This window comes from Hippopotamus amphibius, chromosome 12 (assembly GCF_030028045.1).
Source record: "Hippopotamus amphibius kiboko isolate mHipAmp2 chromosome 12, mHipAmp2.hap2, whole genome shotgun sequence".
Classification (NCBI taxonomy): Eukaryota; Metazoa; Chordata; class Mammalia; order Artiodactyla; family Hippopotamidae; genus Hippopotamus; species Hippopotamus amphibius.
In genome coordinates, this window is record NC_080197.1 from 71775004 (window position 1) to 71798584 (window position 23581).

At 37.5% G+C, this 23581-nt stretch overlaps 1 protein-coding gene across 2 annotated transcripts in view; it reads right to left on the reverse strand.

Annotated features, from left to right (window-relative positions):
- Window positions 1-23581, reverse strand: part of LOC130832471 (mesenchyme-specific cell surface glycoprotein-like) — a 56730-nt gene that overhangs the window by 15036 nt on the left and 18113 nt on the right. For both annotated transcript variants that reach the window (XM_057700778.1, XM_057700779.1), the window contains exons 2-4: window positions 21354-21454; window positions 5444-5500; window positions 4110-4172 (exon numbers count right to left, since the gene is read on the reverse strand). In XM_057700778.1, the coding sequence (XP_057556761.1) occupies window positions 4110-4172; window positions 5444-5500; window positions 21354-21454 (221 nt within the window). The remainder of the gene's footprint in view (window positions 1-4109; window positions 4173-5443; window positions 5501-21353; window positions 21455-23581) is intronic.

The following is a 23581-nucleotide window of genomic DNA, read 5'->3' on the forward strand; positions in this document are numbered from 1 at the left end:
CGCAGCCAATAAATAAATAAATAAAAATAATTTTTAGAATATATATGTATATATATTTTAGATTTCTTGCACTTTGAACCAAGCACTATAGATTTTTTAAAACTGTGTTTTGAATTCTTCTATATCCATGAACCATGGCTAAATCTTGCAGCCTAAATAATTTTTTAAAGTCTCATTAAAGGAAGCAAATAGAACAAAGATAACTGCTCCCTCCTCTCTGAGACTTCATCACAATGATATACAAAAGTGAGTAAAGCCATAACAAAGAAGAGAAAGGAATGGGGCTGTTAGTTAATGAGATTTTTTTTTTTAATGTCCAAGAGATAGTAAGTGGTTAGCAACATGTTAACGCCTGAAACATCCAGAGGACTAGCTGAATGGTTGGTATTTTAGAGGAAGTGGGAGTCATGATATTCTTAAAACCACTGGGCAAAAGTTAACAGGGAAGGAATGAAAAAGAGGACTAAAAATAGGGGAATTAGTTAAACATTTTTCTATGGTAGAACAGCTGTGCAGATGATTGTACCTAAGCTGTAAACCCCTCCCCAGCATCCATGACCACCACCAGCACCACAGAGACAAAGTAAACAGTCTATATTCTAAAGTCATCCTAAAGGATTTGGTCAGTGATTTAATATCTCCAACCATCCAGGCTTTGCACAGTATGCATCTAGAAATAACAGTTTTTTTTCGTTGGCCAGAATGAATCTGCTGCATTGCCAGCAAGGATTTGGTTTCTCTATAATCCTCTTTCCTGTTTTATTGATAAGAACCAGGAATCACAGAACAGACAGAGCACGCCAATCTCCAGCACTTTGTGAGATCGCCTTTCAGCCCCTCGCGTTGGGAGGAAGGTCCTGCTTTATTCACTGTTTACATTCAATCCTATTTTCAGATATGGAGATTATTCAACTGCCTTGGTAACTTAATTTTATATATATAATTTCAAAATCATTACTAGAATTTGTTTAACGTGATTAACATAGAGTATCTTTGATCTATTTGCTCTTGTGCAATCCTTTAGAAGCTTGCACAGGGAGTTAAAATGAAATCTATTTAAATAGAAGATGTCTTATTTTCTGCGTTCTGATGCTCTGACATCTGGGGACTTGCTGACATTAGAAGGACTAACCCCCTCCTCCCTCCTCCAAGGGTAAGCAAATCCCTAGAGAGAGTAAACAACATGTCTAATGAGCATGGTTTTTAAATGCAAACCCATCTGGAGCCTATACCCCCAACCACCTCTTTTATCAGGGCTTACGCTCAGCCACCTGCTCTAATGACCCCAAGGCCAGGTACCAGACAATTAGGGACAGCCCTTGTGTCCCAGAGCCTTACTCAGACTAGCCTATCCTAAACCTGCTTACCCTTCAGCTCCCTCCCTTTCCTGACTCCTGAAACCGTAATAAAGGTTGTCTGCCTCCTGACCCACCCCAGGGCTTTCCTGTGTGGCCACCCATGGCAAGGCAGCCCCCTTCTCTTGCCATCTCTGAGTACAACAAACTACCTTGTCAATGGTAGCCATCTTCCGATCTTCTGGCCTTACTCTCTATACCTAAATAATATTAAAACAGGCATATACTAGGATATTCATGAAAATTATTTGTGGTAGCAAAAATATCATAGCAATGAAAACAGCGCTCAGTAGAGGAATGTTGGAATTAATTATAATATGTCCATAGAATGAAATCCTAAGCAGCAATGTAAACAAATGAGGCAGTTCGGTATAAACTGACGTGGGATTATTTCCAAGACACGTTGTTAAGTGAGAAACTGAAACTGAAATATGGCAAAACAATATTACAAAACAAAATATTGATATATACTGTATGTTTAAATAAGTACACAAAACAACAATATATTTATAAATGTTCCTATACATGAATGAACACACAAAAAAGGCCCGTCTGGATGATAAACCAAATAGATTACAGTGGTTACGTCTTGGTAAATCAGGAAGGATTTTTACCTAATCCCAATGGTTTTAAAAAATATTTTTCTACTAGGAATAAATTCATGTATTATTTGTTGTATTCAAAATAAAGTTATTTGATTTAAAAATGTTTTAATTGATAACTACACTAATTTAAACTTTTTACCAGCATTAAGATCAAATTTAAGGTGTCTGAATACACCATGTCTAGGGCCAATTAGAGAGTAAAAGTAAGATTAGGCTCAACTGAAAACTCACTTTCACTTTAGCACTATAGAAATGCAAGCATCTCTTTCCTAATTGAGTCACTAAAGCAAAATCAGAATCTCAATTTTGCAGAGAAATACACTGAATGAAGTCTTGATCAACGCAGCACCATACTGAGCTATATGCAAAGTGTGGCCACTAACTTCTAGTAAAGTTTTCTTTTTCTTTTTCGTCTTTTTTTTTTAAAAATCTGGAAAGTACCTATGAATGTTCTATTAGCTACAGAGAATTTTTTTGAATTCAAAGGTGCTTTCCTTGAAAACGCATAAAAGAAACATATTAATAGATATTTACGTGCAATTTCTCTTTGCAGAATTCGTTTTCTCCACTGTTGGATAAAATATAAAACAAAATATTTGCCAAGAGAGTCAGCTACAGCTTATATCAGAGATTTCTTTGTTCTCTGAATTCATACAAGCTGCTATCCACAAGATTCATATATTTTTTCAGGCCATATTACAGAGCATTTCTATGTAAAAGGTGAACGTTCACTAAATATTAAGTTCATGAATTTCAAATTATACAAATGGGGAAAATTTCATCATACTGAAGTTGACATCATAAGGAATAACTCTCATAGATCTCACAAATCTATTATGTGCCTTAATTTAGGCAAATTAATAAATGTCAGTGCCTTGAATTTCTTCCATATATTTCCCAGAGCAAACATTAAAAGATTAGATCAATATAAGATGAAAGATTAAAATAACACAATTACATCACTAGACAAAACAGAAACAAAGAACCTGTACAGCACGTAAACGTTCAGAATTATCTGCAGGCATTCTGGTGATCAAATTGAGATGCATGCCTTCTGAAAATGTCCCCAAATCCCCTAGATTTCATATTCTACAGAGACTTTAGTTATCCCCAATAGCCCCCAAGGAACCCCATTCTGGACAGCAGAAACCATATGCTTTGCAATCCAGTTACTCCAAGTACCCTTAGGACTCAAAAATAATTAAAGCCACAGATTGGACACGTGACTCAAATATAGATGATGCTGAGCTTTTATAGACATGTGGATTTTAAGAATAATACTTGAGAGGGTAATATTTTTGGTAGAAATGAGTCATTTTAAAAAGCTCTATGACATTTCCTTCTGAACCCATTTCTCCATCCAATATCTAGGGGGAAAACAGAGAAGGGAATAATTCAACCAAGAGTTGAAAACTTCTAACTCTCAGACAGGGTTGGATTTATGATGCTTTAGAAAAGGAAGGGGAAAGGTAGGGAAACATAAAGGAGAGGAAAAGTTCTGGTTACTAGTGCAGGATAAAGGACATCTCTAAAATTATCATTTGCATGAGTGGTTGCATCTGTCCTGTCCATCACTGTATTCTCAGTGCCTGGCATATTGTGGGAATTTCAATAAATATTAGTTGAATGAATGAGTAGATAGATAGATGATTAGATAGATAGATGATAGATAGACAGATAGATAGATAGATAAAATCAGGTGGAGTATACCTAGAATGTTCTTCTGAGACATCATGCCCTTATATATATGATGGAGAAAGTGGTCTAAATTCTAGACGATTCTAACTATATATTCTGTATGATGGTAACTGGATATAAAATATGAGTCTGTGTTAGAAGAATATGAGACAAAAGACACAGAAGCTGTTTTAAGATGAGAGAATTTTAAATGAGGCCGTGATGAGGGGGTGATGGTGCCTGACACTTGGGCCTTAGATTGTGGAGGTGGGTTGAAAATAACAGGTTAACATAAGAGGATGTGTGCACCTCAGACCACACCTAGAGGTACCACAGCATTTCATAACAGCTTTGCAGGCATTATCTTTTGTACAAGGATCCTCAGAACAACACATGGAAAGATTAGATTGTTGCTTATGGTGCTTTTTGCCAAAATGGCATCTAAATTTTGTTTGATTTTATCTTAACTTACTTTGTTAGTTGACATCAAAAGATTGTGTAGTATATGCAGGACACATATATGGTCTCTTCTCATCTGTAAAAGAAAAAGAACTGTGAGACTTTTTACCACCTCTGTATTTACACAAGGAATTTAATCAAAGGTATATCCATAGTCTCCTTAATTATGTTCTTCTGTTAGCTCATTTCTCTCCTTTAAATCATGTTTTAAAAGTGCTATAAAACACTGCACAAGTACATTTAAGGTGTAATTATAAACTGGCCTTTAGACCAGCTCCAACTTGGTTTCTCTAATACTTCGAAGTATATAATATATGACATATATATGGAATATATATATTTATATATTTGGAATACTTCTATATATCTACACATTTGGAAACTCTACATTCAGAATATATATACATTTAGAATATATAAGTATATTTGGAATGTATATATTTGAAATAAATTGGAAGCAAGAAATTACACAATAGGGAAAGATGTTTCAACTTATGTTTGTCTATTTAAAAGAATCTTATTACAGTCCTATATAGGATTAACAAAATGTTTTTGTACATTTATACATTTTTTTAATCACCAGAAGTGTTCCAATGTAGGCTTACTTGAAATATGGTATAGAAATTCTAAAGTGTGGATGATGAACAGATGTAGATAACTTTAAATCATTCATTTACTCTTTTTTTTTAATTTCTAAGAAATATTTATCGAGTGCTATTGCATATGCCAAAGTTGTTGGCACTGGTGATATTAGTAGTAAACAGAACAAAAGTTCTTTCTTTCATGGAGTGGACAAGATAGAAGTAAATTAGTAAAAATAAAATTAGTAAAAGAAAAAATAAATTAGTAAAATACATAGCATGTTAGACAAACTATGTATTGCAAAAGATAATAACTAAATCAATAAAGGAGGTCCCTAACAATATCTTGCAATCCCAATCCTCTGATTCTTTAATTTTGGATGTATAACTATTTATCTACATAAATCAATTGTTTTTAGAACTTTCTGCACACTGTACATCTTGTCTGTTCACACTTACTACCATTCAAGAAGCACTGTTCAAATTTTCACCACCACTAACAGGAATAATGCTCTACTTTCCATGAGGTCAATTACTTTATAGATTGTTTATGAAAATGCAAGTAAATATTATCAGTAATTAATGAATGCCAGGAAGCATTATAAGCTTTCATTATAATTCTATGGTATTTTAACACTATAAAAAATAAAATTTAATATATGAAAATAGTAATCCCTGTTGGTCATTATACCACAGAACAAAAAACACTGGACACAAGAGAAAAGAGTAAAAAAAAGTTTTTTAGAAAATAAAAACTTAAACTTACTTGGTGGGGGACTTCCCTGGCGATCCAGGATCCAGTGGTTAAGACTCCGCCCTTCCACTCCAGGGGGCATAGGTTCCATCCCAAACAGGGGAATTAACATCCCCCATGCAGCGTGGCAGCCAGAAAACAAACAAAACTAACTTAGTGGTATGAATTAACTTTGTAAAGGAAAAAGGGAAAAAAATAGTAGAATTATAGAATCAGCCAAGTATTAAGTTCAACTTAAAACTCACCTTCCTTTTTCTTTATAACCTTCATTTTCCTTGGATAGGGAAAGTAACAGAATTGGAGAATTTAAAGTTTGAGAACAGCTTACAATCCTTTTTTATGAAAGAACTGTACTTATGACAAGATTTTCTTTCATCAGTCTCCTTAATTCTGGTAATTCAGCTCAATGAATATATAGCATAGAGGTTAGGAATGATATAAATATTCTTTTACATTATTTATTTTTCATTATTTGTAAAGAATATTATTTCATGCATGTGTAATATGGCAGAATGGACTTTTCTTCTCCACAATCTCAATGCTACACTTTTGAGTCTAAGTAAATAGAACAGCGTTTTTTAAAAACTTTTAGTTTTGGACTAATTTTAGATTTCAGAATAGTTACAAAGATAGTACAGAATGTGCCTCTATGCCCTTCACCCAGCTTCCTTTTATGTTTACATCTCACATAACCATAGTACAGTGATCAAAACTAAGAAATTCATGTTAGCATGATACTCCTAAGTAAACCACAGCCCTTATGCTGATTTCCCTAGTGGTTTCACTAGTGTTCATTTTCTGTTCCAGGAGCCAATACAAGGTCACGTGTTGCATTTAATTGTCCTTCTAAGCCTCTTCTAATCTGTGAGAGTTCCTCAGTGTCTCCCTACCTTTCATGATCTGGATACTTTAGAGGAATTTGGGTCTGGTATGTTACAGACAGTCCCTTGGCTTGTATTTGTCTAATATTTTCTGATGATTAGCCTGGAGGTCCAGATATTTGGAAAGAATACTGTAGAGGTGAAGTTCTCTTCTGCTTGCATCACATGGGGGAACCTGATAGCACTGTGTCTTCCAACTGGTGATGTTAACTTGATCATTTGGTTAAGGTGGTGTCTGCCAGGTTTCTCCTCTGTAGCTTTGCTACTTTTTGTTTTCCATGCTTGAACAGAGTCTTTTTACTGTGAGTCAATATTGAGACAAAGATACTTGTCTAACTCCAGCATATTCGCAAGAGGTAATCTTTGTGTTAAAAAAGTGTAACAGCTCTCAGACGCTCCATCTGAAGGCAACAGGCAGTGAGTATCCTGGGGGCCCTGCCCTGATCTCCTTTACTGTCCAGTGTCCCCAGCACCCACTTGTTGTGAGTATTAGCTGCCAGCACCCAGGGCTGCCCCCTTCCTCAGCTAATTGACTTCAGCTGTGACTCTCTGACACGAGGGGACAAGAGGCAAGCCTCCCGGCCTCGGGTGGGACCCTCTGTGGAGTAGTTGGTGCTCCAGAGCTTTCTCTGTGGGGTCCGACTAAGCTAGTCTCTGTGTAAGACCATGTCCTTGTTAGCTTCATTCCCTGCCCTCCCCTGCTTCCCTCACCCCCCCCCCCCAGGAGAATAAACATTTGGAAAACAGTCCCATTTCAGACCTGACTTCTAAAGAATCTGACCTAAGCTAATACATTACTTTGAGTTCTTTTCTTCTCGATAGTCCCTCCCCACCTCCACATGCAGGTTCCAAGGCCCTTCTCTCCCCACCTCACACGCCTCCCGTCAAGCTGCAGAATCTAAAAGAGCAGAAAATGACTGTCCACTCATGGAGATCAGACACAGAAGGGACACGTGGGGGCCAGTGAGGGAGTGAAAAAGACAGAAAGCTGTGATGCACCTGAGAAAGAAGATTCAGAGGGGCGTGCCCTCTGCTACCTGCATCCTGTGCTCTCGGAGACAAAATCCTTAAATCTTGGGTGGAACCTGAGGACAAAGTATTCACTCCCCACGCTCCATTATCTGATAAAAATGGGTATTGGCTGGATTGTGTTCCTTGAACGTGAGGTTAAAGATTGATGAGATACATTCTCTGGGCTTCTGTATGTAAGACTTACTAGCTGACAGATCTTTTGGAGGCAAAATTCTGAAGGATGCCACTACATAAGGAAGGGGCTGAGGATAAACTAGCAAAATAGATTAAAAAGAAACAACCTAACAAATACATGCAGTTTATTGTATGTCAATTATATCTCAATAAACATTCTTAAAAAAATTTCACCCTGGACACCAGTCAAAAAAAAGAAAAGAAAAGAAAGAAAACAAAAGAAAGAAAACAAAAGAAAAGAAAAGAAACAACTTAACAATAAGAATACATCCAGAAGAGAATAATGTCACCAAACCAGAATAGAAAAGAGTTTCCAAAAGAAGAAGATGAACAATAGCATCAAATACAAACTCATTTTCAGGCTCATTGAAAGCTAGTTTTAATAAGTGGCACTGGAAACCAGATTGCTATTGGCTGAAGAGTAGTTACAAAGTGGGTTTTACAAGTAAAGGATAATTGTTCAAGAAATTAAATAATGAGCTGGTAATATGTAACTAGTTTGAGGATTAAGTAGGATTAGATTTTCTTATTTATTTTTATTTATTTTTTTTAAATTTTTATTGGAGTATAATTGCTTTACAATGTTGTGTTAGTTTCTACTGTACAGCAAAGTAAATCTGCTATACATATATATATATCCCCTCTTATTTGGATTTCCTTCCCATTTAGGTCACCACAGGGCATTGAGCAGAGTTCCCTGTGCTATACAATAGGTTCTTATTAGTTATCTATTTTTACACAGTATCAATAGTGTATATATGTCAATCCCAATCTCCCAATTCTTCCCACACCTCCTTCCCCATTGGCATCCATACGCTTGTTCTCTATGTCTGTGTCTTTGTAAATAAGATCGTCTATTCCAATTTTTTCAGATTCCACATATACGCATTAATATATGATATTTGTTTTTCTTTTTCTGACTTCACTCTGTATGACAGACTCTAGGTCCATCCACATCTATACAAGATTTTCTTTTTAGATAAGGGAAGGTTTGACCAAAGGTCAGTTGCCAAAAGAAGGGTAAAACTAGATATGAGTCAAGAAAAATCAAACATATACACAAATAAGCATGATGTTTAAAGGCGGGCTTCTCTTGATAACTTTCTTCGAGGAAAGAACCTACAATAATTTGAGCTAGTTTTCGTTGAATTCTGTCACACTTCTAGATGGAGTTTTATTGCCATACATGATGCCAGGATGCCACCCCGTGGTCATTGTAAGTATAGCGTCTATAATCTCATACATTATTAAATTTCTAGATTTCAACTGCAATAATTTTCATGGCTCTTTTATTTTTTTCTTAGCGTGGCTTCCTACTTTAAATTTCTTTCTGAGTAATACATAACATTAAAAGAAAATATAGGGCTTCCTAGGTGGCACAGTGGTTAAGAATCTGCCTGCCAATGCAGGGGACACAGGTTCGATCCCTGCTCCAGGAAGATCCCACATGCCTCGGGGCAACAAAGCCCATGAGCCACAACTATTAAGCCCGTATGCCACAGCTACTGAAGCTCACGCACCTAGAGCCCATGCTCAGCAACAAGAGAAGCCATAGCAATAAGGAGCCCGCACACCACAATAAAGAGTAGCCCCTGCTCACCACAACTAGAGAAAGCCTGTGTGCAGCAATGAAGACCCAACACAGCTAATAAATAAATAGATAAATAAATAAAATTTTGTTAAAAAAGGAAATATAAGGTCAAACAAACAATGCAGCATATAAAAAGTATAAAAATCAAAAAACTGGGTTACCAGACCTAAATACACAATTTTAAAATTTAGTTATAAACCTTATAATGATATTTGAGGTTAACTTGTAAAGCAGGTTAATTTTGAAAATATGTTACATTGTTTCTCTGTTAAAAAAATGATTTTTTAGAATAATGGAACTCATAAGGATAGAGAGGTTCAAATAATACACTACAATAGTTATTTTCAATCTTGTTTTAAGCACTACTCTTTTCATATTCATGCTGATAGCACACATACTATAATAACTGCTAACCTAGCTAAGATAGAGTCATCTAATAAGTATACTCCATTGCTCATTTCATCTAGCTCATTTTAATCTCTTTTTATTTGATCCCAACAACTTAAAAATTGTCTTAGTACTCCAGGTCCATGGGAATATGCATCACTTGTTTGTATCACATCGTCTAGTAGAAAAATGTTGAATTTAGTACTTCTTTATTTACTACCTTCCTAAGTGTATTTAAGCCTTACTCTCCCATGAAGATTGTCCCTTGGGGACAATAAACCAGATCGCATATATCTTTTGTATCCTTTCCTTTATATAAACACAACTTTAATAAGTTAATAGGTTGAAGAAGGTTGTATTTCTAAAATTACATCTTTAAAAAACTACTCGATCAAATTAATTAAGATTGTAAAAATTGATTTGTATTGACCAAAATGACAAGTAAATCAGCAAGGAATTGTCTTTTTTTTTTTTTTTTGGCTGCATTGGGTCTTCATTGCTGCGTTTCTCTAGTTGCAGCTAGCAGGGGCTACTCTTCATTGCGGTGTGTAGGCTTCTCATTGTGGTGGCTTCTGTTGGAGCACGGGCTCTAGGTGCTCAGGCTTCAGTAGTTGTGGCTCTCAGGCTCAGTAGTTGTGGCACATGGGCTTAATTGCTCCATGGCATGTGGGATCTTCCCAGACCAGGGATCGAACCCGTGTTCCCTGCTTTGGCAGGTGGATTCTTAACCACTCTGCCACCAGGGAAGTCCATGTATTAGTTGTTAATCTGTACCAATGATTAGAATAATTGACATTCTAAGTAATTAATGGAAGGATCAATAGACTTAAAGAACAAACATGAAATGCAATCATTGCTTAAAAAATTATCTGCTGAGTAAATTATTCCTGGTGAGTTTCTCTTTTGGAATTGGGGTTGAAATGTTAATCTAATTCACAAGATCCTAAACATCAAACATGATTCTCTGATTAGATGAACCCCTTGGTGGTCTTGGGAGGAAAGGAGTACATTTTGAATGTGGGGATTATTTGAATAACAGTGACCAGGGAGAGGAATATGGTTTATTCTTCTTCTTTCTGTACCTAATCCCTTTGTTCTCTGTTTGCTCTAAAGAAAAGGAAAGCAAAAGATGACTGAGGATAGACAGTCTTAGTGGTAACACATCTGCTTATCAAAACCTTACCACAGCTGTCATCACATCGGAGTTACCACTCTGGGTCCATAACTTTTTTCTGGCTTTGCTGAAAGGCACCAGGGTAGCTAAAGGAAGAGGAAAGCATCTTTAACACAGTTATACTTTCCTTTCTTCTGGAGAAATTTGGGGTTTCTCACTTGCATAGTTTACAAAGAACAATAAAACTATGCTGCTACACAGGAAGGACCTCCAGTCTTTTCTCTCGTGAGGTTGCTTCAACCAGTATATTTCTTCCATGATTTTATCGCTGATCTCATTGTGTCCTGTGTTATTAAAGTTGTCACATGACAGTATGGTTTCTGCTGTCTTCCTAAACTGTTATGAGAATGACAAATAAAAGAAAGAATGATGAAGAAAGCACAAATGTAATTGCTTGATGACACAGGAACTGCTTTGGGGGAGAATTTAGAAAGAACTTTCTGATTTGTCAGTAGAGCCAGAGGAATCACTAAGTAGTGCCAGGGCAAGAGTCTATAAAGAAGAGACCCACACTAATATACTACACCTGATTTAGGGTTAATTTAGTTCACAAAAAATTGATAAGTGAAGATAAAATTTATGACATCAGATTCCTTTAGCAAAAATGTTGGAAGTGAAGAGTTGAAAGTTGTGGAAAGGTTTGGAGGGTCATTTGGTGGAGTTGGCAGTTGTCACAACTTAGAAGGGAATTTAAGATAAACTGGCCTCAATGGAGGGGAATCAGGGAGTTAAAAAAGAGTTGGCTTTTGGACTTCCTTGGTGGCACAGTGGTTAAGAATCCAGCTGCCAACGCAGGGGACATGGGTTTGATCCCTGCTCCAGGAAGATCCCGCATGCCGTGAAGCAACTATGCCCATGCGCCACAACTACTGAGCCTGCGCTCTAGCGCCTGAGAGCCACAACTACTGAGCCTGAGTGACACAACTACTGAAGCCCACGTGCCTAGAGCCCGTGCTCCACAGCAAGAGAAGCCACTGCAATGAGAAGCCTGCACACCACAACGAAGAATAGACCACACTCACTGGAACTAGAGAAAGCCCACGCACAGCAACAAAGACCCAACATGGCCAAAAAATAAGCAAAATAAAATAAAAATAGTTAAACAAAAAAAGTTGGCTTTCTTGTACAAAAATGAAAGGTCAAGTCCAGTGATTTCTGTGAACTCAGGACTTGGCTCCTCCTTTTATTATCTCTTTGACTTTGAATATTAAAACTGAAAGAGCTAAACTAAATGTTCTCTAAAGCCATGCTTATCTCCTTGCAGGGGGTCTGAACAGAGTTTTTAAGAATGTAAGCTGCTATTTTATCAATTCTCTGAAAAATCACCAAAAGAAAGACCACTTTATAGGCATTAGGAGAATGCTTGCTTGAAAGAATACATCTAAAAAAGAAAACTTTCCTTTGGTTCTAAGCAATAGACTATAGAGGTTAAGTGTTTGTGTCCTGAAGTCAGATGTAGTTTCAAAATCTGTCTTTATCACTTATTGGTTTAGTAATCTGGGCAAACTAATTAACCTCTCTAAGCCTCATTCTCCTTATCTATAAAAAGAGAAATAGTAGTAACTAACGTAACATTTTGTGAAAATTAAGTACAATTACAAAGATAAAATGCTTATCCTGGCTTATGGTAAATGTTCAATAAAGATTGGTAATGAGGAAGAGGATGGTAACGCTCCGGATTTTTTTTTTTTTAGGGATTCAAGTAATTTATTTGTTTAATTTTTATTGGCATAAATAAATAAACAAATAAAATAAAAAAAGGGCTTCCTAGGTGGTGCAGTGGTTAGGAATCTGCCTGGCAATGCAGAGGACATGGTTTGATCCCTGCTCCAGGAAGATCCCACATGCCATGGAGCAACTAAGCCCGTGTGCCAAAAAATAAATAAATAAATAAATAAATAAATAAATAAATAAATAAATAAATTTTTATTGGAGTGTAGTTGATTACAATGTTGTGTTAGTTTCAGGTGTACAGCCAAGTTATATGTATACATATATCCCCTCTTTTCTAGATTCTTTTCCCATATACATCATTACAAAGTATTGAGTCCCCCGTGCTATACAGTAGGTCCTTATTAGTTAACTATTTTATATATAGTAGTGTGTATATGTCAATCCCAATCTCCCAATTTCTCCCATAAGTTTGTTCCTATAGATTGTCATACCGAGCTAAGTCAGACAGAAAGACATATCATATGATATCACATATACATGAATCTAAAAAAATGGTATAAGTGAATTTATTTCCAAAACAGAAATAGAGTCACAAATGTAGAAAACAAACTTATGGTTATCACGGGTTCTTTAGAATGCAAGAATTCCATCTTTGGAATGTTTACAGCTGGATGAAAGATGGGATTACCTCTTTATATATGTATATATACTACAGTATATAAGGAAGGGAGGAGTGAGTTGGTAAAAAAAAAGTCAAGGAGAAAGTTAAAACAGGAGGGGCATCAAGTCAGTGGAGATGGTTTGTTGATGAGGGGATGGGGGAAGTTATTGACAGAGAAGAATCTGAGCTATCACCACCAAGAGGACATAACATTGCAACCAACTGTCTTTTTATTTCTACCTTTTATACAAGAGAAGGGCAGCAGTTAGAAAACAAATAGGATAGTCAGTGTCAAGGAGAAAGTTGAGAGCAGGATGCACTGGTTGTGAGAAGGAGAGCTCGTGGTAGAACACACGGACCCATTGCAGGCTGAGCTGGGTAGCTTTAGGGAGCAGAGACCAGCTGAAGATTATGGTGTCTTTAGAAGCAACACAAAAGTAGCCTTACCAGGTAACAGAGCAACAGTTATTATAAAGATGGGCCAGTTCCGCAGTGTAGTTCCACTACTGTCTTTTGTTAAATCCTGCATTCTTCTATCGATTCAAGCCCTTTGGGTGAATTTCTACAGGTATATTAAAGCTTAATCCAAATATGTATTTCAGTCTTTTATTTTCCTTACTGCTTTAAATGGTAACATTTATTGAGCATTTACAAGTGGCAGGCACTGTGCTGAGTGTTTTATGAACATTTAATTCCTACAAAAATCTCATGTTTGTACTATTATTGTTCCCATTTTGCCAATGAGAAAACTAAGACCTCTCCAAGGTCACACAGCTAAGAGTCACACATACTCAGGTAGTCTGATTTCAAAATTCCATAGCTCTTATTTTGGTTATGATGGGTATTTGAATTAGTTGACAATAGATGCAAAATAAACTAGAAAAGGAGAAAAGGAAAGAAAACTGACATTTATTAAGAAGCTGCTTGCTCTGTGCAAGGCATGGTTATTTCATTTAGTCCTTGTAAAAACCATGAAAGCTGGGTGAATCTTTCCCCATTTAATGGATGAGGAAATTGAAGCTCAGAAATGTCCAAAATTATGCGGTAATCAACTACAGTCTAAGATAAAAGAAAATTGTTTAAGATATCCATAGCTTTTTGAACTTCCTTCTCTTCCTGCTTAAATCCCCACAGATTTCCTGAGAAATAATTCTATCAACCTCGCTTTTCTGAAAGAAAATACTAAGTTACTAGACTGCGTCTCTGCCCTGAATCACACAATTTGGATAAAAGACTATTAGAATTTTAATGTAGAAAATTAAATTCAAAGCTGCAAAAAGGGAATAAGGAAAAAAGCAATAGAAGGAGGGGAAAATCATCAGCCTAGCTCAGCACTCTGTTTATCTAAGACCAATTAAAGATGCCTTTAACTGTAAGAGAAGATCTTGATTCCGTACAGATTTTCATGGGGATTGAAATCTTCCATTTCAAGTCTGCATCTTCAAAGTTCCATCTCTTGAAATGCTACTCCTTCAAGGGCTCCATCTAGCGGTGCAAATTTGAGAAAGACCAACGCATGTCTTCTAAACGTTCTACCTTTTACATTGTGTTTGCAGAACAATATTGTTTCTGAAGTACGTGAATAAATGTACCTATGACACGATTACAAACAGGTATCTCACACTAGATATACCCTTCCATTGTCCCCTGTTGAACCTAGGTTTTTATTAATCAATTTTATAAATCTAAATTTTATCATAAAATGATGAAGCTAAAATTAATATCTGAAGAATTTTTTCCCAAATCTTTAATTTGGAGATGAAGAAAGTGAAGTAAATGCCAGCATGTTTTAATGACTTTTCCATGTTCATTTTACTTGTTATGGGAGACGAGTCAGAAGTAAAATTTGGGTCTCAACTCCCAAGATTGCTTTCTTTCTATGCACCGTATTTATTTATGACAATTTTACTACAGATAATTTGGGCGGCCTTTTGCCCTACCTGAGTGCTTTTTTGAATTCAAAGCCTTATTAACTGTACTCTGTCTTTCATTTAAAAATGGTAAGTCTCCATCACAGCCCTTAGGGAATTGGTGGGTACACAGAAATAATATCACCTATTTCTGGACACTGAATTGGGTCTGACAAAACACGAGAAGGCAGAGATAAAGGCAAAACATAATCATCCTTGTACTCTTGCCGTCAGGGATCGTTTATGCTAGACGGCCTCATTCTCAATGACATGGGATGCCTCCTCATTATGAATGTTTTCCAACTTGGGATTTAGAAAGGTTTCCTCATTCAGATTTCCTGAATGGTTGTTGAGACTGGCAAGAGAGATAGATATGTCAGGAAAGGCTAAAGTGCAAAAGTCAGTAACACCAAGTGGAATAGCAAGAAAGCCACTAACAGCCACTCTAGGCGGTCTGATGTTCCTACTTGAGAGAGGAATGTTCTAAAAAAGCATAATATCAAAAAATAAAAAAAATAAAAGAGCATAATATGGATCAACCTTTACTGTGTTGACGACCTGTGCTAGGCTTCTGTCCCTGCATCTGTGAGGCAGATAGCCAATTTCATCCTGTGTTTTCATCACCTTGTGCTTAGATGGCACAGAACTTCTGCGAGTTTCTTCAGAGCCAACCATCATAATCCTCCAACAGGAAAACAGAAAGTAAAGGGACTGTGGCAGGGGACAGGGAAGGCATGGGAGTTTGGGGTTAACAGATGCAAACTATTATATATAGGATGGATAAACAACAAGGTCCTACTTGCTGCACAGGGAACTATATTTGATATCTTGTGATAAACCATAATGGAAAAGGATATGAAAAAGAATATATATGTGTATAACTGAGTCACTTTGCTGTAGAGCAGAAATTAACATAACATTGTACACCAACGACACTTCAATAAAATTTTAAAAAGAGAAAGGGACTGTGATTATTTTTGCTGATTAACAAAATTTGTTGTTGAAAGGGATTAGAGTTTTGAGAGCAAATGCAATTTTCTTTACTGAGGCCAATACCCATTTAAATTAGATACGTTGAACTTCCCAGCATGTCTTCCCAGTTTTGTTGCTGCTGTTGTTTCAAGCAACTACTTGATCTAAAGGTCTCAAGTCTTATTTCTAGGGAGTTATAGTCTCTCTTTGAATGAAAACACTTCCCATCAAAAACATAAAGGAACAATGCAATAGCTTTTTGTGGTCTATTCCCTTCCCTTAAAATCCTTATACTCTTTCATGCTGATTCAGATATATTTATTCTTATCCATGACATATAAACACACAGATTCTTCACCCTTTTTATCCAGAATGAACAACCTTCTCTGTGGCACAATTGTCAGATTCTTTTATTTATCATTAATTCTTCATGATGCCATTATGAGATTTAATTTTAAAAGTTATGTGCAGTGTTCATGTACTACATTTTGAGTAGAATTTTGCTTACTTTGATAGCAGAGGGATCTTGTTTCAGCTTCATTTGGTTTTGTTTCTCATTTTTTTCACTGAGAGAACAGAATCAGCTTATCTAGTAGCAGTGACCATTTACATATGTTGAGAAAGAGGGAGAGCCTGGTGTTGGAGTGAAGTCCTGGCTATTCAACAGACTGATTAAAAAATGAGGGCCAGCAAAGAAATTTTAAACTTTTATCTGGAACACCTTGTCTCTAAGAATCAGGTTTGCTCAAAAAATTAAGAAATGGGAAGAAAGAGGCAGTCCTGCCCTGATGGAGATAGTGCTGTGAGTTCTCCAAATCCCTTCTCGTGCTTTTCCTCCCTGGGAACAAGGAAAACTACTTTCCAGCCCCCAAGTGATTGGCTGGAGCCAGTGATAATTCTGGGCAGTGAATATGAGAACAAGTGACATGTGTCATTTCTGGTTTGAGGCAGCAAAAAGCCTTATATGAGTCCCCAGGAAAATGTGGAGGCCTCAGGTTCAGCTGGTAGGATCATAAGATCAAAGCAGCCAGAATCGCTGAGCATCTGAATGGAAGTCAGAGAGGCTTTCAGATCCACAATGGGCTTTATGTGAGGAGGGAAAAAAAACAAACCAAAAAAAGCAAAAGAAGAAAACCTGTTCTCTTAAGATTTGAGCCGTGCTGCAAAGTAAATTCAAGAAGAGAAAACTTCCTTAGAAGAAAGCTTCAAGAACTTAGAAGCATGATGAAACAGGTACACTAAAGAAAAGGAGCTTTTTACCTGTACCTATTGGTTTTTAAAGATTAGGCTAAAAAAGAGAGAGAGACTTAATGGTTCCAGACTGACTTAATAGAGAATGAAAAGCAAGAGCCTACAAAACAAAGTGGAATCATTTTCCCAGTAGTAGCTGGTTTCAGAAATTATTCAAAGTGTGATAGGAAATCATAAAACCAGCAACTGACAGGACACCAAAAGTGCTAACCATGAAAAAAAATAAAAATATTTGCAACACAAGTCTTGACAAGGGCTTGTATCCAGAAGTTAGAAAAACCTTCTTCAAATCAATAAAAAAAAAAAAAAAAAAAAAAAGATGAGAAAACCCATACAATAACAGGTAGAATTTGAACAGACTCTTTACAAAGCAATAAATGGCCAAAAACATAAGAAAGGATGCTCAATTTCATTGGTCATCATGGAAATGTAATGAAAACAATTAAGTTAGAGAAAAAATGGAGGCACATCTGAAAACAGAAAACAAGAAACAGTAGACACATGTCTACTGAAAAAAAGTGCACAACATAAAAGCTGAGAATTGTTTTATTTGGCAGACAAAATTGAGGACTTAAGCCCAAGACACAGCATCTCAGATAGCTCTGAGAGGGGTAAGGGTAGAGCCAGGATATATAGGAGTTTTTGCAACAATGACCAGGTAGTTGGAACATCAGAAGATTACTGTTACTTAAAGAAAATCAGATATCTCAAATTAATGGATTTAGCACTCTTCTTTGTATGGGAAGATGCAAGAGTTTGGGCTCGCTGAAATTGTTCCTTTGATATGCACCTTGGCTCTCTGGGGCCAGTATCCTGTGCTTTCTCATCCTGAGTCTCCTCAGGGTGCACAGTCCGGGATGCCTGCAGCAGCTGACTGCTAGATGGCAGGCATCCTAGTCCATCCTGAGTCCCCTCAGGGCTCACACTCAGGGCAGCTGTAATGTGGTGGCTTGATGGCTGCAACATCCTTTGTTACCGACACAGCAGGCAACATTTTTTTTATTGAGACACCTAGTCCACTTCTTCAGGGTAGGAGTTGGAATATAGAGATGTTTTTGTTGCTCTTGAAACAGTTCAGCTTACTCATTGCCTGAAAAATTCAGAAGCTGAAGGAAAAAAAAAAAAGCATGCTTGTGGAAAAGAGAGAGTTAATGGATATTGTTCCTTACAAGGGCCCAGAAGCAGAGAAAATGCTCTTGAAACATCAAGAGCCCAATTCAAGAACAAGCTGACTGAAATGTTGTTTATCTCAATCTGGGAAGTAGTTACACAAGTATATTTGTATGTAAAATTTCATTAAGCTATAGAGTTAAGATCTATACACTATACAGTATGTATAATTAGGCCTCAAAAAAAAGTTAATTTGTTAAAAGTATAAGGTAGAGTAATTCTCCAGCTGAAATGATCTTGGGAGCAAGAAAGAAGGCTCCTCTAGGAGACAAGATTCATAGGCATCAAGAGTGTCACTACACCCATGCACCCTAGAGCCTGTGCTCTAAAGCTACTGAGCCCATGTGCCGCAACTACTGAGCTCACATGCTGCAACTACTGAAGCCCACATACCTAGAGCCTGTGCTCCGCAATAAGAGAAGCCACCACAATGAGAAGCCCACGCACTGCAATGAAGAGTAGCTCCTGCTCACCACAACTAGGCATTTCCTTTGCTGGTATTTTGTAAATTTGGGGTTCGTTTTGTAACTATAGGACAATGGATTTGCAATGGGCAACTTATGGGGAGAGAGGCATCTTTACCCTTCTCCATACACTTTCGACCTTAGTCCCATGTTTCCAATCCTTTCCCCCATCCTCTCTCCCCTCTTACCACCTTCCTTTCTGCTCCCTCTCAGGAGGGGAGGCTTTGCTAATCTGCTTGTTCAGAACAAAGCATATTAGGATATTAACTGGGCCATATTTCAGGGTAGGTTTGCTTTTTCAGAATCCACGAGCGGCACTCTTGTTCACCTGCTTCCTGGAGTAACTCCTACCTGGGCGTGCTCCCTTGAGGCAGCCTCATCATTCTCTTCTCTCCCCATCAGCTGGCTATGTCAGGAAGTCATTTGGTCAAGTCAACAAGTAGGCAAGGGTCCTCTCTTGTGCTTAACCTTCTTGAGAGAGAAATAGAGAGTCAGAGGCCTCACTTCTATATTTCCAATCCAGTTTATACCAAATCATCCTACATTACCCTGTGCCTAGCCAGATAATTTCAAATGTTCCATCCATTTAACTTACTGAAATATTGTAAATATATACATTGATCATCACTCAGACTAAATTCAATTAAGATGAAAAGAGTTGATGTGTGTTAGCAAACCTAAGGAAATAATACACAATAGACTCAGGAATTTTGAGATCGAAAAAGAAAGAAGAGGGACTTCCCTGGTGGTCCAGTGGTTAAGAGTCTGTGCTCCCAATGCAGGGGGCCTGGGTTCGATCCCTGGTCAGGGAACTAGATCCCACATGCATGCTGCAACTAAGATCCTGCATGCCGCAACTAAAGATCCTGCATGCCGCAACTGAGACCTGGTGTAGCCAGATAAATAAATATTTTTTTAAAAAAAAGAAAGAAAGAAAAGAAAAAGAAAGAGGAAAAGAAATGCATGGTTCATGTAGCCAGACACGTGAATAGTGACGGATTTGTCAATACTTTTGAGGGAGAGATGGAAGAATTAACTAAGGGCACCAAAAAACAGACTAACAAAGGGTTATAGGACCTGATATACAATTGTAAAAACAAAAACAGGGGCCAAGCACTTTAACTTGGGCCAATTACAGGATTTTCATGGGGAATTCCATTGATACATGATTTTTCACCTTGTATTCTGACTTGGTTTTTAACTTGGTGTCAGATACGGCACCACTGCAGTCTGCTTTTCTTTTTTTTCCCCACTGTTCCTTTCATGTAAACTCCTTAGTCAGGAACCCGGAGGCAAAAATCTGAGTGGCAGGATTCAGAATGACTGTTGAAGGACATCCAAAGCTACCAAATCTCACTCTGTCTTCTAAGAAGAACTCCTTTTTTTCCCTTTTTTTAAAAAATAATTTTTATTGGAGTATAGTTGATTTACAATGTTGTGCTAGTTTCTGCTGTACAGCAAAGTGAATCAATTATACATGTACATACATCCCTTCTTTTTTAGATTCTTTTCCCATATAGGCCATTACAGAGTACTGAGTAGAGTTCCCTGTGCTATACAGTAGGTCCTTAGTAGTTATCTATTTTATATATAGTAGTGTGTATATGTCAATTCCAATCTCCCAATTTACCCCTCCCCCCTTTTCCCCCTTGGTAACCATGTTTGTTTTCTACATCTGTGACTCTATTTCTGTTTTATAAATAAGTTCATTTGTACCATTTTTTAAGATTTCACATATAAGCGCTATCATATATTTGTCTTTCTCTGTCTGATTCACTCAGTATGACAATCTCTAGGTCCATCCACATTGCTGCAAATGGCATTATTTAAGAAGACTACCTTAACAATCTTTCCCTTCTCAATCTATTGTACTGGCTTCAACTCCCATTACTCCACATCATTACTCTGGAAAGGTCATCCATCCCCTCCTCATGCCATGAATATTCTACCTGGAACTAGAGATGGCTTATGATGCTTGGGATGAGTACTGACTGCCTGAACATTACACCTGGCTGCAAATGAGCCCACAGATGTAGCTGCTTGTGAGGAGCAGACCATGAAGATAGCTGGAGTCAGCAAACATCATGGAGACAAGCAAGAGGAACATCTCAGCCATCTCTTTCCTTGACTGGAGCTCAGTTAGTTTTACTGGGCTGGCCAAATGAACTTTTTGGCTAGCCCAATAGTTTGCCCTCAGCTCTGTCATCAGAAGAATGGTCCTGCTCCTCCTTGTCTCTTCCCACGAAGACAGGGTAGGTAGATACTGTCTATTGAATTATTTAAAGGACCCCAGGGTCAGAGATCTCTATCTGTTTTGCTCACTAATATGCCCCAACTGCCTAGAAATGTTCCTGGGATATGGTGGGTATGTACCTGATAATTTTATGCAATGTTAATCATTAGAACCTGAAGGCTATTTCTTACTGGTTCGACTGGGAATAAAACATAGCTTGACAACAAAAATAATGAAATAATTTTTGTCTTCAGTAATCTCTGATCAATACAGAAGCAGTTTTTACTTTGGACTTGTCTTAGTTTGTTCAGGCTGCTATAACAAAATATCACAGACAGGGTAACTTACAGGCAACAGGTATTTGTTTTCCACAGTTCTGGATGGTGGTGCCAGCATGGTTGGGTGAAGACCCCTTTCTGGATTGCAGACTGCCAGCATCTCACTGTGTGCTAAGGGGATGGAAGAGTTGAGGGATCTCTGAGGGGTTTGTCTTATAAGAACGTTAATCCCATTCCTGAAGGCCCTACCCTCATGGCCCAAGCACCTCCCAAAGGCCTTACCTCCTAATACCATCATCTTTGGGATTAGAATGTTAACATATGAAATTTGGGGGGACACAAACATTCAGACCTTAGCAATTTCCTAAAGTATTGCTTACAATTCAATGAACCCATTGATGCTTTTTTTTTTTTCTGTTTTAGCCACCTCCCCCTAGAACCTTGTAACAACAGAAGATCTGTCCTTCTCTTCATAATTGAGTACATGTTTCCAAAGACCTGAATTATTCTGCCTGTCAGATTCTTTGTTTCTTGCACTTGGATAGTAAAAGATGAAAATGATTATAGTTTTGTTTTAGATTCTTTTAATAAAAGTCATGGATAGTCTGCCATAACCTTTTTTCAACAATTTAAAAAGCAATCACTTTTCAGACATGCCTTCAGGGAGATAAAATTCCAGTCATTGTAACCGAACTTGAGCATTTCTAAGTCTTTTGAGCTATAGGTTGCCAAGTGATTTCTTGCTTTAAAGCCTTCAGTACAGGGGACTTCCCTGGTGGCACAGTGGATCAGACTCCATGCTCCCAATGCAGGGGGCCCAGGTTCTATCCCTGGTCAGGGAAGCAGATCCTACATGCATGTCGCAACTAAGAGTTTGCATGCCACAAGTAAGACCCAGTGCAGCCAAATAAATAAATAATTTTTTTTTTTTTTAAAAAGGAACACAACTGGTTGGTAACTGAGGTGAAAATTTGAACCCAGCAGAGATTTTATACCTTTAACAGCTATGCTTCCCTGGGCATTGAATCTTTCTCTGCTGCATACTAATAGCTTAAATCTTAGTTAATCCTTGGACATATTTTCTCAACTTGAAATTATAATGAGTATCTCGGACTTGTAGAGAGAATTTGGTGCTACAATTTACAAACTTTTTGGAAAATGCAAAATGATGTCAGTTTATACAGGTTAGCCTATAATAATTACTCACGTTTTCTCAGTTCAGTATTTCACTGATGTATATACTGATCAGAAGTTGCTTAATACAAATATCCTATCATTATTTGTATTGTTAATATGTGTTTAACTAGCAGCTGAGCCAATAAGAAATAGCTCAAAATAAGGAAAACAATTAATTAGTGAGCATTACTAACAGAATTGGCAAATGCAACAAACTTGACCTCACAATAAATCTTTGAAAATGAATTTAAAAGTAAGAATAAATCCTTAGCCATACTGGAAACTAAGAATGTCATTAGGAAAACAGAAATGTTTAGATACATCTAAAAGATAGAAATCTGGACTTCCCTGGTAGCGCAGTGGTTAAGAATCCGCCTGCCAATGCAGGGACGCGGGTTCAAGCCCCGGTCCGGGAAGATTCCACCTGCCATGGTGCAACCAAGCCTGTGCGCCACAACTAATGAGCCTGCGCTCTAGAATCTGCAAGCCACAACGACTGAGCCCACGTGCTGCAACTACTGAAGCCTACAGGCCTAGAGCCCGTGCTCTGCAACAAGAAGCTACCTCAATGAAAAGCCCACACACCACAATGAAGAGTAGCCCCTACTTCCTGCAACTAAAGAGAAGAGTGTGTGCGCAGCAATGAAGACCCGAAGCAGCCAAACAAACAAACAAAAAAATAAATAAATAAATAAATAAGTAAAAGCTGTGGTCTTTTTAACAAAAAATAAAATAAAAGATAGAAATCGGACAGGACTGAATTGAGGAAAGAAACTTGGCTCAGAGGTAGATACCAGATATAATGGCTGATATGGGTGAGATTAGTTTTGTTTTTGTTTTTTTTTTTTTTGAGATTAGTTCTTAAGACTCTTGTAACCCATAATTAATGAAAATAACGTCGAAGATGGAGCGAAGGATGATGATTAGGGTGACTGCTCAGAGATGGAATGTAAAACAGTCAAGCCGGTCGGCCCTGCTTCCACCCCTCCTATGCAAACACAAGCATTCACACACACACACACACACACACACACACACACACACGCACACACAGTCAAGCAGTAAACAGTTCAACATCTGCCTCCAGACTAAAGAAGTCTGTATGAATAACTGGGTCACAGA